Below are 15,183 nucleotides of genomic sequence, written 5' to 3' on the forward strand. Positions count from 1 at the left end.
AATAATTGGGATCGGGGCGGAGTAGAGCGGGGATGGGGAAAGAGTAAGCCTACTCCTGCCTCTATCCCCGCACGGGTTTTGATTTTCACCTCCATCCTTGGTCCATTCTCCGTTTCATGTCCTCCATCCCCACCCTAAATGGGATGGGTTCGAATGGATCCCCGTTTCCCCCGGGTCCACTGCCCAATCTCTACTTTTAACTTGCAGTTCTTTTTCCTATCCTAGCATTAGGCGCATCTCATATGTAACAGATGATCTCAAATATTGCCAAGTTCTCCCTTGAACAACTTATCTATTGTATATTTGTCAATGCTAGATTTACAATAAGCTAAATTTTTATTGGTACCTGGGCTAATACCATTGCCTGCATAATTTGGGCGGTTGTAAGTACCCAGTAGCATCTGATAGTATCTTAGGTAAGCAATTCTCGGGAGATTTTCTGATAAACCTGTGAACTTGCTTGTTCATATGGATAAGAAAATGAATTACTAGCATTTTGTGACTAATATGATTATGGGAAACTTTTGTATAAGCAGGCAAATATTTTAAGTCTTCTATCATGCTGCCTTTTTTTTTTATCGTTCATGTTTTGTCTAGATTTTATTGTGACACCTTATGGTTGTTTGATGGATGCAGAGGCATAAGCAGATGAAGAAGGTATTTATTATTCTCCACGATGAGTTGAAGGTAACAATTTTAGCTTTGTTTTCCATGCATCATTCTGTTACTTCAAATTTCAATTTGTCCACTTCATTTTCTGCATTTGCCACTTACTGTATTGTTACCGTCTTCTGCAGCAACTCAAAAAGAGAATAAAGGACTATGCAGCAGTATATATGAGGGATCCATCCCTGAAATAGTGTCCGCATGTAATATTTTCAATTTTCTCTCTATTGTTATGCTTTTCTTTTCTTTGTTCATGTAAATTAATATTAATGTGTACATTGTCATTTTTGTTTTTATTTGCTTGTGCTTCAATTTTTAGCTTGAAGAAAGTCCAAAAAATGGAGCATTTTGTAGGCAATTGTAAATATCAATTTGTAATTTGCCATCCCATCATTAACACAGTTCTAGTCAATGGTAATCAAACTAGTAGTGCCCCTATAAGATTATCAAAAAGTATAATCGACTAAATGACAGAATTCAGTTGGTAATTCTGTTATATACTAATGGTAGTGGGTAATATTTTGGAAGATCATGTTCACCGTCATGAAAATTTGCTCCATCTTAAACGAATTCATTCGTGAGAATATTGTCATATTGCATGTTTGCAAGGAAATATTTGAAAAGGTTGAATGGCCAAGGAATGAGAGAAAAACTCGTGCATTTGAATCCGAGGTGCTCCCGTTTTTCTGGTGGTTTGGAACCTCTTAGTGATGAATAAAATGCTGGTCTCTTTCACACCTCATATGTGGAATTGAATGACGTGAACCTTGTGTCATGATCAAAGTGCTGAAAATACCAAAATATAGAAAATTGAGACGGTCCCCATACCCTTCTATTATTAAGAGGAACCAATCAAATATATATATATATATATATATATATATATATATATATATATATATATATATATATATATATATATATATATATATATATATATATATATATATATATATTACCCCTTTTTTTTAGGTTCCGTTATGACCGATTGAAAATCATATTTTCAAGTATTTTTGCTTGATTTGTACCATTAAATGTGTTTATCATTGTTTAATCATTAGGGAGTATTTATTTGATTAAGAGTTTTTATGCTCAGATGTGTATTTTAAAGAGGTAAAAAATGAATGGTTGATATTATACTAAAATTTGATAGTAAAATATTTACATTTTTACTACAGATGAATTGCAAGAAAAGTTTGTTTCTTTGTAAAATAAGCAATGATAAACAAATCTAACAATTCAAATCAATCAAAAAAATACTGAAAAGTGTGATTTTTAGAGATAGGACCATCCCCTTTCTCTCTCTCTATATATATATACTATATACTCTCTCTCTCTCTCTCTCTCTCTCTCTCTCTCTCTCTCTATATATATATATATATATATATATATATATATATATATATATATATATATATATATATATATATATATATATATATATATATATATATATATATATATAGAGAGAGAGAGAGAGAGAGAGAGAGAGAGAGAGAGAGAGAGAGAGAGGTTACATGGGTTAACATTTGATTTAGGTTGGGTCCAAGAGATTCATTTGGACTTGGTTTCAGTTTAGGCTTTTATTTATATTTTTTTTTAATGTAAAAATAAACCTAGGATTTCTCATGTTTTCTTATAAAATACTCACTATAGGGGTTTCTTATTAAGATTATGAATATTTTCTTTAATTTTATATATCAGTTATTTATTTATTTTCTTTTAATTCTATTTTGATATCCTAATTCGTAGGAGTAACATAACCTAGTTCTTCCTCTGAAAATCTGGGGACCAATTTGCATTAAAGTGGTATCAAAGCAAGAGATCACCACATAGATTCCATTCGAGAAACAATCTTATCAGTTTCATTCATCATAAGGCTTGCAATCCAAGGACCCGACAACACCATGTATTTGTTAGATTCTTCGTGGTATCAAGAAATGACATAAATGAACAAGAAGATTAGGATGAGTGTGCAATCAAGCAAACAACCGTCAAAAGAAGCAAATCAAATGTTTGCCTTTCTAAAAAAAGATGTTTGAGGAGTTTATGCAGCGTTCAAATGAAAACAACAATGGAAAAAATCATGCTCTAGTGATACGTGAGGAGTGTTTGAACCGAGAGGGTGGACCCACATTACTGGTAATTGTCGATATGCAGTTGCCACCACCTAAGCATCAGAAGTGTAACCCCAACCATGTTCCATTGACGGTGCATGAGGATATGGCGAGTTAGAGTCAGGCCTGGGCCCCTCAGTTGCAGGTTCACCTTGAGGATGGTGATGTTTGGTTCATCGGCGCCGCCCCCCCCACCCCACCACCACCTCTCTCTCTCTCTCCATGACATACCCGACGAGTTTAGGGAGACCATTACCATTGATCTTGCTCACCTAGATGATCTTGCCAGGAAGAGTTGGTTAGCGAGATGTCCACCCACCGATGAGGCACTCCCACCCACCTGTTGCCAGAGGAGGGTAAGGGTTGTCTCCCCCTCTCCCCCTTGTTCCTCAGTAGTTTTCAATGAAAACATGCCCCACTCACTCGGTGGAGGGCTCCCATTGGGTGGGCTCCTCCTTAATTGGGAAACCAGGTGAACCAAATTCTCCCAACAACTCAAGTCTCAAGGAGGGAACCAGGCTTTGAACCTGGTTTCTACGCGTTTGAGTATGGTTCCTGCCCAAAACCCATCAGTTTCGAGTGTTCTGAGCTTAAGTCTAGTCCAGAATCCATTAACTCCAATCTCAATAGATCTAAAGTTAAATTCATTTGGGTCATTCACACTCGTACACACCTATCCACTACTTAAACAACCCTTGAAGTACCCGTTTGCCTCAGGTGAAACTATTTTGGATCCGATAAGTTATATTTGAATTCAGAAGCCTTTATAGTTGGACCTTTCTATTTGAAGTCATATATTGCAAGTGAATCCATTTAGTATTGTGCTACACCAGCTACCAATGAGCCACATGCTTCATATGCTCTTTATATTTGAATCATCGATAAAATGAATCTTGTCATCATCAGTTTTTCTGGATCAGTGCATCAATCTATACCCATTAGAGATGATGTCAACTTTGTGGTTTTTAGAAGTAGAGTGAAACTGAAAGAAACAAAAGTGGACCAGACTTGAGGCCAAATATCTTTCCAACCCAAGGAGATTGATGTAAGAGTGGAGCAGCATGCAACCCAGGGCCAAGAGATCCATTTAGATATTGTGTTGGTTTAGACTTTTATTTATATTTGGATATTTTCAATATAATAGATCCATCTCAAATCTAAAATAGACCTAAGGTTTCTCATGTTGTATTATAAATACTTATTATAGGGTTTTCGAGAGGAGCTTGATGATCAAGATTATGAGTATTGCCTTTTATTTTGTACATAAGTTATTTGCTTATTTTTCATTAATTCTGCTTTGGTAGTGTAATTCATTGAAGTAGCGTAACTTAGTTGTTTTTTTGTGAATCAGGCAACCGATTTGCATCATATTTGGTGTTATTGAAGCCACAAAATTATATGAAACTATTGAGCTGAAAATCATAGGTTCAAGTTTTATCAACTCAATCTGATCATATAGATGTGTTTATGATGGTTTGTTTGCTAAGGATCACACCTTGGATCGTGTTATTTTGATCCAAAAATATGGGTTTTTGAGTCATGAAATTTTAGTGTATTATGGGCTGTTAATTTTTGAAGCCCCTACAAAACCTGTTTATGTGTTTCAATCATGTGATTTAAAACTTATTTTCCACTAAACAAAACTTGTAGAACACACCCATAGAATTTAATTTACAAAATAAATCTAATCTTACTATTTTGGGATCAATAGTTCCATGTAATTGCGTGCCTTCAATAACACCAAATACTAATAACACGCATATATACGATTGGGCATATTAACGAATGCCCAATAGTCGAACTAAGTGTTGGACGTGCCCAGCATGTCTGATTGAATTTTTGTGTGTGAATTATGGGATTTAGCCGCGGTGTGGTGTTTGAAGACCGTCGCTAAAGACCCTTTTTGTGTTAAACGTACACCGCCGCTGATTGCACATGCTATTAGCTGCACGCACGCCCACTACGACTTATGTCATCCATTGTTACGCCCATCTCTCTCTCTCTCTATATATATATATATATATAGATAGAGAGAGAGAGAGAGATCCATACAGCAACACAGTAAATGAGTTGAAACTCATATGTGTTTGTATTGACTCAATCTAACCCTGCCTATGTCATAGGGACACACCATCTTGGCGGTGCATACTTGGTGACACGAGTGGACAGGCCCTAACACATGACGTATGGTCTATATTTTATTATTATTATTATTTGTAATGTTTTAAAGTTTTGTTTTATTAAAAATAATATTAAAAATAACTTTTATTAATTAAAAAAAAATCTGTGGCATTGTCCCATTTTCCAAAAAAATTGAACGTTCAGATCGAACTTGAGTCACGTGTCCTTGTGACAACGTGTCTTTGTGACAAAAAACCCGGCGGATGTGTTCAACATAGATAATTTGTTAAAGGATCATGGTTTTTAACATAAAAATATCTTTTTTTAAGTCATGCATATATGGCTGCTCATTTTTTCAACTCACGAGAAAGTCCTGTGGACAATAGATTTGTGTGTTTCAAAAGTTGTTTCCTATTAAAATGACCGTAGATCATATTTGTAAGGTTATATTCACTTAAAAAAAAACATGAACAATAAGATATTTCTCGTTTAACTCATTGGTACCATATGCCCATTGGCACCATATATATATATATATATATATATATATATATATATATAGAGAGAGAGAGAGAGAGAGAGAGAGAGAGAGGTATCTTCAAACAGCTAAAGTACTGTTCAAAACAATTGGACACTTGTTGGCTGCTGATTGCGCAATCAGTGGCACACTTTTTTATTGCTCCTGGGAATTTAGCAGCAGTCTTAACCACCGCTAAAGCTCTGGTGGCTTTAACGGCAGTTTAAAACCGCTAAATGTCTGCTTTTCAATTTTTTTGGACGTGCGGCATTATGCTGCTCGTCTGAACCATGTTTGAAGGGAAACCGGTTCGAAAATACAAGTTTTTCTCTTTATATATATATATATATATCTAATTATTTGCCACTAAAAGGTAAAGGTAAGAAACTAATGTTCTTGAAATCAGGGGTTCTAGTTGTATCGACTCAATCTGACCACATAGATGTGTTTCATCATGGTTTGCTTGTTAGGGATGAAGCCTTGGATTGAACTTTTCTGATCTGAAAACAAAATTCCTGAATTACGAAATTTTAGTACATTGTGGGCCGTTGATTTTTAAACTCTTTTAAAAACATAATTACTAGTCATAATCACATGATTCAAAACTAGTTTCAATTTAGATCATATGTAACATTTAAACTACAAAATGTTAGAAATTTTTGAAGAAAAGCTTGATTAGTAGCAGTATGGAGCTGTGATGGTTCCAGAGCTTTCCATCAAAGTTATGGTGTTGAGAGGGCCTGCAAAGTGTATTGCACGCTGCATTGAACGTACACGACTTAAAAATGTACTTGACCTGATCTCTGTTCTCCACAGAACTGGAATTGCTGCTGGCTGGAGTCCGGGTGCAATCATATGGCACAAATTTTGTGCATTAAGCACCTGATTGCCCACCATCAGGCCTTGGGCCCTACAATTGACAGTTCCGTTCTCAAGATGGAGGGTTATCAGGTGCTTAATGCACAAATATTTGTGCAATCATATTGCACCTGATATTTTCGCTGCTGGATGTATCCCACTGCCCATCTACCTCATGGGTCCTTGATGTCCTCCCCACTCCGACCTTTGAGACCAAATGGGTTTGACCCGATCCAAGTGCGCACCTTGCTCACCAAATCACCAGCTCACTCGGGTACCCAATCTGTTTGTTTCTCCTCTTTTTCTTCTCCATGTTTGAGTGCAGTGCGGGTTGACCCGACCATGAAAAACAAATATGAAAAATTAAGAAAAGGATTTTTGCCAACTGTGTTTAATCATCATTTGCAGTTTAAGATTTATTAAAAATTAGATAGGATGACCAACTGGGGCAGAGAAAAGCATTAGTCCATCCCCACACAGGTTTTGATTTTAACCTCCATCCTCACCTCCATTCACATTTCATATTCTCCATCCTTGTCCAAGGGGGCAAGGTGGGGCCCCATTTTTCCCCGGTCTACTTCCATCCTACAAGGAAAGGCTCACTAGGTAGGTCTCCCCGGTTATCATCAAATCCTTCCATTGGCATCATATTTTTTTTTGTAGATGTTTTTTTTTTGTTCAAGAGCACAAACAATCTATTCCAAATCTGCTGAAAGAACTGAAATCTAGGATCATCTGGTCTTCACATAAGCAAAGAAAATATATTCTTTATCACATGTAACCTATCCTCAATAAGAATTTCCTTTATCCAACAAAGTAAGGGTGGCAACAAAAATCACTTACCTTTAACGCCGTCCGCTTGGGATGGTTACGGAAGAAGGGGGACGTTACCTTCTTTCCCTCTTTCATGAATGTAAAGTGGGGAGTGGGAGAGGAGGAATCGTCCCTCCCAATAAAGGAAAGAAAGGAGTGAGAGGGGTAACGGCTACCCCTCACCCATGGCTATAAAAATCACGGGTCCCCTCTCCCTTTTCTTATTATTTTCTTTAAGGACGAGGAGAGAAAGGAAACACCCTAAGAGAGAGTGATTCAAAGAGAAAGAGTCAAGAAGAAGAGAAGTGACACAACGACAACGAGTGTAAGACCCGTAATTTTTCAGATAACTTCTAAATAAAATTCACGAAGCATTTTCAGGTAAAAATAACATTTATACTCAAAATGCGAATCAAACCGATTCCTACGAGCAAGATATACTTAGGACATTTGTATCTTCGCGAATATATGCTCAAACCGTCAGGGAGTCATAACTTCCTCCCTAAATAAAATCAAAAGATTTGTACAAGCCAACTTTCTTAGTTACGTCAATACGAAAAGAATGACGTACTAAAAAATTTTCAGAAAAAAATCATCGAAAACCCGAAATTTTTGTGGGACCCATGAAAATGTTGGTGGGACTCACGAAAATATTCCTTAGAAAATATCTAGTGGGACCTACAAAATATCCCATGAAATTTCCATGTAGGTCCCACACCAAAAGGAACCTCTTGGAATTCTTCAGAAAGAAAGGGCAAGAAGGGGAAAGAAGCCTCTGGATTTTTCTAGGTTTTTCTAGAAAAATCCAGAAGAAAAAGAGCATGTTTAGGGGCTAAGCAAGCTTGGCTATAAATAGCCTTGCTCCCCTTTAGAAAAAAATGTCAACCCCCCTTATGTCTTCTCTCTCTCTCTCCTAAACCTCCCCTACCTAACCTAGCCTGCCTAAGTGGGTTTGAGCCTGCCTGATCTGATTCTAGCCTGCCTGACCTGGACCTAGCTCACCTGACCTGGTCCAAACCCAGTTGACTTGACTTGAACCTAGTTGAGTTTGAAGTCAAAGTCAAAGTTCTTTTTGGTCCCAAACCTTGGTTTGATTTTTTGAACCCAGACCCAACCAGCTTGGGATAAGTCTGAACCTGCTGAACCCAGTTGACTTGGACCGAACCTAGTTTGGTTCAAACCACTTGGGGTTAGAAGCTTGATCTGCTTTTCCAATTTCTCAACTAGGTCAACCTCATCTGACCTAGTATGACCTCTCGAAGGAAGTTTCGAACCCCATTCGAAGCAGTTGGAGCGTTTCAGAGCCGTTTCTTCCGTGATTTAAAGTAAGTTTGCTTCGTTAATCCATCTCTCTCAAGTATTTGCTTGTTTGTATATAGTATATACTTTCTGAAGTAGTATCTCACCTTAGTCCTTGATTGAGCCCTCTAAGACACTTTGGTATTCACGCGTTCGCCTTATGATTATCGTAGGATACGTATGTTTGAATGCGCAGTATATGCGTTCTTAAAAATAGTATCTCGCCCTAGTTCTTGTTTGAGCCCTCTAAAACACTTTGGTGTTCACGTGCTCGCATTGTAACTATCGTTGGATGCCGATTCTCACATATATTGTCTTGAGATTGCTATCACGTTTTATATCGCCAAGGCTCCTACTTAAATGTAATTTACCATTTACCATCATGTCGTATGATGCCAAGGCTCCCTTCTTTCTGCAATTTTTGATTATGCCTTTAAATTACACATTTTGTCTTACCATCACGATGAATGATGTCAATGCTTTTCTGTTTTTTGTAAATATATATGTAGAATATTTTGTTTGGTTACACACCCCTAACAATAAATATATGCATTTCTTTACGCCGTAACCATATAAAGTACAAGCTTCTGCTTATACTAAATATATGGCGCGTAAGTGAGCATTCAATTGGAGATCAACTCTAAATCGCTAATGCGATTCCACTACCGCTCCTCGATCAAGATTGTGCTTGACAAATGAAGTTCCTATTGAAAAGGCTTTGCTTTTGCGTAAAACTGTTTTTTCGTAAATACTAAGTCATTTACGTATGACTTGGCTATGGCCAAGGTTCCAATCAACCTTAATGGATGCAAAGTACGCACAACGGTGCACATCTATTCCTAAGTTAAAGAAAGCATAGCGATTTTTTCGTCAAAGGGGAAAGTGCTGTTGAGAATTCTGAAAAGATGTTCAGTGAGCTTAAAGGAAACACACACTTCCTTAGTTAAAGAGAGAGAGAGTGCTGTAGAAATTTTTGAAGAAGCTCAACCAAGCTCTAAAAGAGCATAGCATGTTACTACATCATACAGAGAAGGTGCTGCCCATATGCTCTTAGTGTTTTCTATAACATAGAAAGGTTAGACTCACTCCTGTCGTCAAAGTGGAGGAAGTGTTGTCGGAATGGTTGGTAGAAGAGCTGTCGAAACCAATTGATTGACACGAAGATGCTCTGTTATTGGAGCACTGGTAGAATGACTCATTTTCATTGTTTGCCTGTAAGGGCACTTCACTCGTAAGGGCCGCTGAGCCAGAGTGGTTGTTGTACCGTGACTTGGCCAATTGCTCGTTGCGATGAAACATGCCGAGCAACCAATCCAAAAAAGATCGAGTTATATGCATGCTCGTGGATACAGTTATACAACTAGACTTGTAAGAGCCGTCGTGCCAAAGTACGCTGTTCACCTAAAGAGGTGAGATACTCGTGATGGCCGAAGAGCCGAGAGCTCAGTTAAGCATGCATATGAATAAGACTTAAATGTCTCATGAGCCCCGTGACTGATGGCCATGTTAGGAGGGATTACTGAATGGGGTTGGGTACATATATCCTCAGTGCGGGAAGCACTGACTTGTCTGAATGACAAGATCATATCCGACAAGTAACAGTTAGACTGACTGACCCCTTCAGGACTTGCTCATCGTGGAAGATGGTGATGGTACAACCCGAGTGACATATATTTGATACTGAATTTGACAGAGTTCAATGAGACTTCAGTCACTCATGAAATTTGAGGTCGTGGTTATCCTTAAGATCTAAGGATTGAACCCAACTACTGCAGTAGCAAGATGCATCCGAATTGGCCTATTAGGGTTCTTTCGGTACGAGAATACCGCCCTAACATGGATGGGGTCATCAGGCCTCTAGGGTATCTAAAATACAGAGAATAATCAACTCCCAAAACATCGTGTTGATGCTTGGACAAAGAGTTCTCCCGTGTACCAGGGGGTAAAATGTTAATATCGAAACAATGCATTTGCTTGAGGTTCAACGATGTATTGAATGTATGAGTGGATGAACGTTGTTGTGTCAAATCCTGCATAACTTTATGAAATGTGTCATGATCGGTATACTAGTGGACCAATTGGGCCAAGAACTATGTTGTATCTACACGACTAAGCAAAGCTCAAGGAGCTTGTGCCTTAAGCACGTAAGATGCGAATATACCAAGTATGAAGACTTGAGCTTTGACATCCCAATTAAGACCCGAAAGAGGTCAGCGCTAAGTCATAAGGACTTGAGCAAAATATTCAAATCACAGCCCGGAAGAGGCTTGCGCTAAGTCATGAAGACTTGAGCGAATGTTTAACTCATATCCCTAAGGAAGCTCTTGCGATATACGTCAAGTCGTGGAGACTTGAGCGCCGTTATTGCGAACTGTGACCCTGAGTGGTCAACGCATTTACTTGAGTTGAATGGATGCATGATTGCTTTCTTACCAAATCATCAATGGTTCTGACCCCGTTTAAATGAGGATTTCATGTGTTGGACTTGCATTGCGATATGCGGAACAAGGCAACATCGAGTTCCAGGGTTTCTCTAAATAGAGTTGTACCACTTCCTTTTATTGAACTTATATTGCTTTTCTAATCAGTGATGTTGTAATAAAAATGTGGTTTTCGATAAAATAGAACACTTTGGTGGTCAATGAGTTGCGTGGCCACATACCTGTAATGTGCTCAGAGTTTTCTAAATTTGACGACTCTTTATCGTCTAATTCCACTGCTAAAATATTTTCTAAGTTGCGCTGCAAAAAAAAAATCATGAAAATTTTAACTTAGCTTTGTTTTGAAAATACGGGGCGTTATAGCGAGGGACGCCACCGTTGGCCAGGTAAGTTCAGTTTCCTCATTTTTTAAAAGAAAAAATAAAAGACATCAACAATTACGTGATTGTCGGTGATTTACATTGGTGCAGGGATAAAAAGAACCTTGTCCCTGTCATTCGTGGCAATGGTGAGGCATAGAGGGGATTCCCTCTGTCTTCACAATCGACAATCGACAGGTTGCCAGTGGCAAAAAATAAAGAGAAAAATGGCAGGGCACGGGATGAACCATGTCGCCTGTTGTTCATGGTGAGGAGACACAAAAGGGTTCGTCCCCTCTGCTCTCACCCTCAGCGGCCTAGGATTTTAAAAGAAAATCAGAATGAGGCAGTGTCGCCACGTTCTGGTGGACTACAAAGGGGGTTGTGCCTGCAATAACCGTCGACAACCATGAGGTTGCCGAAGGCAGTTGCATAGTGAAATAGAGGGAGGCATAATCGATCGGGCATCAGGCAAGCTCAGATTGCACTTAACGACAGTCCGAGTCAGTCACGTCGCTTGGTCTAGGCACAACCCAGACCAAGCCGGGTCAGCGGGCATGCCCAGACTAAGTCAACAGAAAAAGAAAAACACCTTTGCAATTGGACAGACGGAGTCAGTCTGACTCAGTTTGTCTTGACCGAGTCAGATTTGACTTACTCGATTTGGACAGACCAAGTCGGGTCTACTGTTAACAAACCGACTCCATTCAGATTGAGTCAGGCCTGCGATTGTGTTAGATCGACTCGGTCTAGACTCAGTCAGCCAGGTTTTTAAAAAGAAAATATAAAATAAATAATGAAAAATTATATATATATATATATATATATATATATATATATATATATATATATATATATATATTGCCCACTAGAGACATGTAGCTTCGTGACACATTGAGAGCAGGTATAGTTCCTTGAGTACCTTGGAGGCATGTATAGTCACCAAACTCTTCCGCTAGCTATCGATGTGCACTTTGTGGCTCTCGACTTGCAACCGACGAACAACTGCAACACTTGTATTTATAGTCTAGGTTGGTTTGGACTATGTTGTTGTGGGTGATTCATATGTCTGGCCAATGGCGTAGACTCTGAGTTGTCTACACGGGTTGCTATTTTCGGAATGGCCGATTAGAGTAGATTGTGAATATTTATTTTAAGAATAATGATATATAGAGAATGATAAAGAGAGTAAAAATCTATAAACATGTGTGTTTTGCTAGTAAACTAAACTAAGATTAGAAAATTAGAGCTCAATATAGTTGTAATCGTGTCTAATTTATAAATGAAAACTTACTGAGTTGTATACTCACCTCCTCTCTTAATTGCAATTGTAGGTTTATGGACCGTTGTCAACAAAAGAAACTAATCGCGGACTTGTGACTCAACTGCCCTCATACTTCATATCAGTTTATATTTTTTAATTCTTCTTCTACATGTAATACTTTTGGATGGTAATGGTTATTGTCAATAAAAGCATGGACTTTAGTTATTATAAAAAAAAATTCTAGTATATTAATTTTTCTCTACAAACTAACGTCCAGAAACCTGGGCTTGAGAGGGCAACATTCAAAGGAAAGCTTAAAAACATGCTTTGTAAACCACTCATTTTCAAATTTTGTTGCAGATTGGAAACATGGCAAGGTAGACAATTATCCCTTGCAGCCCAAGTGACATTGATAAGATCCGTTCTTCAGTCTTTTTCCAAATATTTTTTGATGGTGTCTTACATCCTTCCTGCCAAAACTATCAAGTCACTAGAATCCATTACGTGTAAGTTCTTATGGACTGACAACTCACTTCATTATCATAATCCTCTCATGAAGTGGGAAAGGGTGTGCAAACCGGTGAAGGAAGGGAGATCGAGAATTCGCAGAGGCTAAACTGAGCTAGAAAATAGCTAGTCATTCAAAATCTCCCCGAACCCAAGTGATTGTCTAAATATCTGAGGAAAGAATCCTTGTGGATCCCCTCTGGACGTGGCCTGGGCTCATATGGCTGGAAGGGGATTAAGAAAGGGGCAACTTACATCCTTGATCATTGCAAATGGGTGATAAGAGGAGGGGATTCGGTTGCCTTCTGGCTTGACCCATGGTGCTCTCATGGCCTTCTGATTAATCACCTCCTGATGAACATAAGAGAAGTTATGTTAAGTAGCCGGATGCACATCAAAATTCATGACCAAATTGACACAAACAAGCCGCTCAATGCTGCTACAAAGATTCTTTGTTGCAGGTTCCAGCAATTATTAAAACCCAAGTGATGAGTCTTGGCAACTGGGAAGAAAGAACCCACTGAAATGGCCAGAACCAACTGAATTCTCAAGCAAAGCTGTATGGGAGGCCATTAGGGAGCATGGCCAAAAATCCAAACTTTGGGATCTTGTGTGGGTCATGAAGGCTTACCTGCGGGCTCCAGCGTGGGTCATGAACAAATATTTGTTCTTCTTATGCCGCTAAACTCTTTGCAGTGGAAAGGGTCTTTGATTTTGAGAGAACAAGTAATGACAATCCTCAAGAATTCGACTACTGAGATCGCTATCAAATGGAGGAAGCTCGAAAACTGGATCTCACAAAAGCCGGGCTGGCTTCTTTTGTCCATTCACAGTCGATTCAAAACAAGGTGGCACCTTTTGCTTTACTATCAGATCTCACTCCGGCCACTTTCACTCAGCAGGATGCTTTTCTGAGCCTGGATCAATAACAGACAAAGTGTGGAGAGGGTGGCCCAACATTTTGAAGTTGATCGATGCTAAGTCCAAAATTGTTTTGGAAACTAGTCAGAAGGATATTGCAGTACACCTTCTCAAGTTTATTATTGAAGGTTGTGATTGAGGCCAGAACATCCTTCAACCCGTGAAGGAGTTTTTGTTTAGCATAGATCTGTATAAAAACCTCATTTTAATTCGAACTCTATAGAGAGCAGTTATCAAAATTAGTTTTAGGGGGTGTTAGAAAAGTTGGAAAGATCACCCCTCAGATTGGTTTTCCATTGGGGCTGATTGACAATACTTGGAATGAACCTGGTAAGACGCCTAACCCAACTTGCTTTTCAAAAAAAAAAAATGTATAACTGGTAGGGGGTAGGGGTGGCAATCGTGTAGGGTTGGCGGGTAGACCTGACAGGTTGGCGGGTCAGCATACCTCAACCCGAACCCGACCCATTTATTAAACGGGTCGGCTGTGGCAAACACGAACCCGACCCGTTTAATAAACGGGTAACCCGACACGACCCGCCAACCCATTTAATAAATGGGTTGGGTCGGGTAAACGGGTTCTCAGGTTCGCGGGTCAGGTTGACGGGTCGGGTTGATGGGTTGACGGGTTGACCCACCCGCCTAACCCGTTTATTAAACGGGTCAGCCGGGTTGGCGGGTTGGCATACCCCCAACCCGAACCCGACCTGTTTAATAAACGGGTTACGTGGGTCGACCCGTTTATTAAACGGGTTGGCTTAAGCCCAACCCGAATCCGCCTAAGAGGCGGGTTGGCGGGTTGGCGGGTCGTGTCAGAAATTGCCACCCTTAGTAGGGGGTCCACCTAACCCCAGCTTGCCTATCAAAAAAAAAAGAAAGATAGGATGGTCATTAGTGCCTTGTAACAACTAATTGCACACTTTAAAGTTGCAAGAGTTATATTTGTAGAGGCTGACAAAGGCTAAGGAACTTGGTGACATGATAACAGAAGAGCCGACCGAAGCCCGAGATGGGGGATCAAGATAAATGTGATAAAAAAGTTAGGAACAGAGTTGCCAATTACCATCTTTTAAAGGTGAGAACCATAAGAGCTTAGGTGTCGGTGACCTCATCTGGAGTTTACCTCGTAAGGAGCAGGCTCATTAAGTGACCCGGTTTTCGGTGAGGGTTCCTCAATCCTCATCATAAAAAAAAGGTGGGGAAAACTAGGAGGTCAAAGAGTTTACCATCTGGCATATATGACTGATGAAAATCATCATTGATGAGAAGCCACCAGTTCTAATCCCATGGGTGCGCGCCC

General features: G+C 39.2%; 1 protein-coding gene across 1 annotated transcript in view; it reads left to right on the plus strand.

The window, feature by feature from the left end:
• LOC149817108 (dentin sialophosphoprotein-like protein) overlaps nt 1–1,084 on the plus strand; it is a 38,466-nt gene extending 37,382 nt beyond the window's left edge. The window contains exons 11-12 of the mRNA XM_089986831.1: nt 637–687; nt 798–1,084. Coding sequence (XP_089842957.1) covers nt 637–687; nt 798–860 — 114 coding nt within the window. The 3' untranslated portion in view covers nt 861–1,084. The remainder of the gene's footprint in view (nt 1–636; nt 688–797) is intronic.
• Nucleotides 1,085–15,183: the final 14,099 nt, after the last annotated feature.

The sequence above is a fragment of the Nuphar pumila genome, chromosome 14 (assembly GCF_984573655.1).
Source record: "Nuphar pumila chromosome 14, dmNupPumi1.hap1.1, whole genome shotgun sequence".
Lineage (NCBI taxonomy): Eukaryota > Viridiplantae > Streptophyta > Magnoliopsida > Nymphaeales > Nymphaeaceae > Nuphar > Nuphar pumila.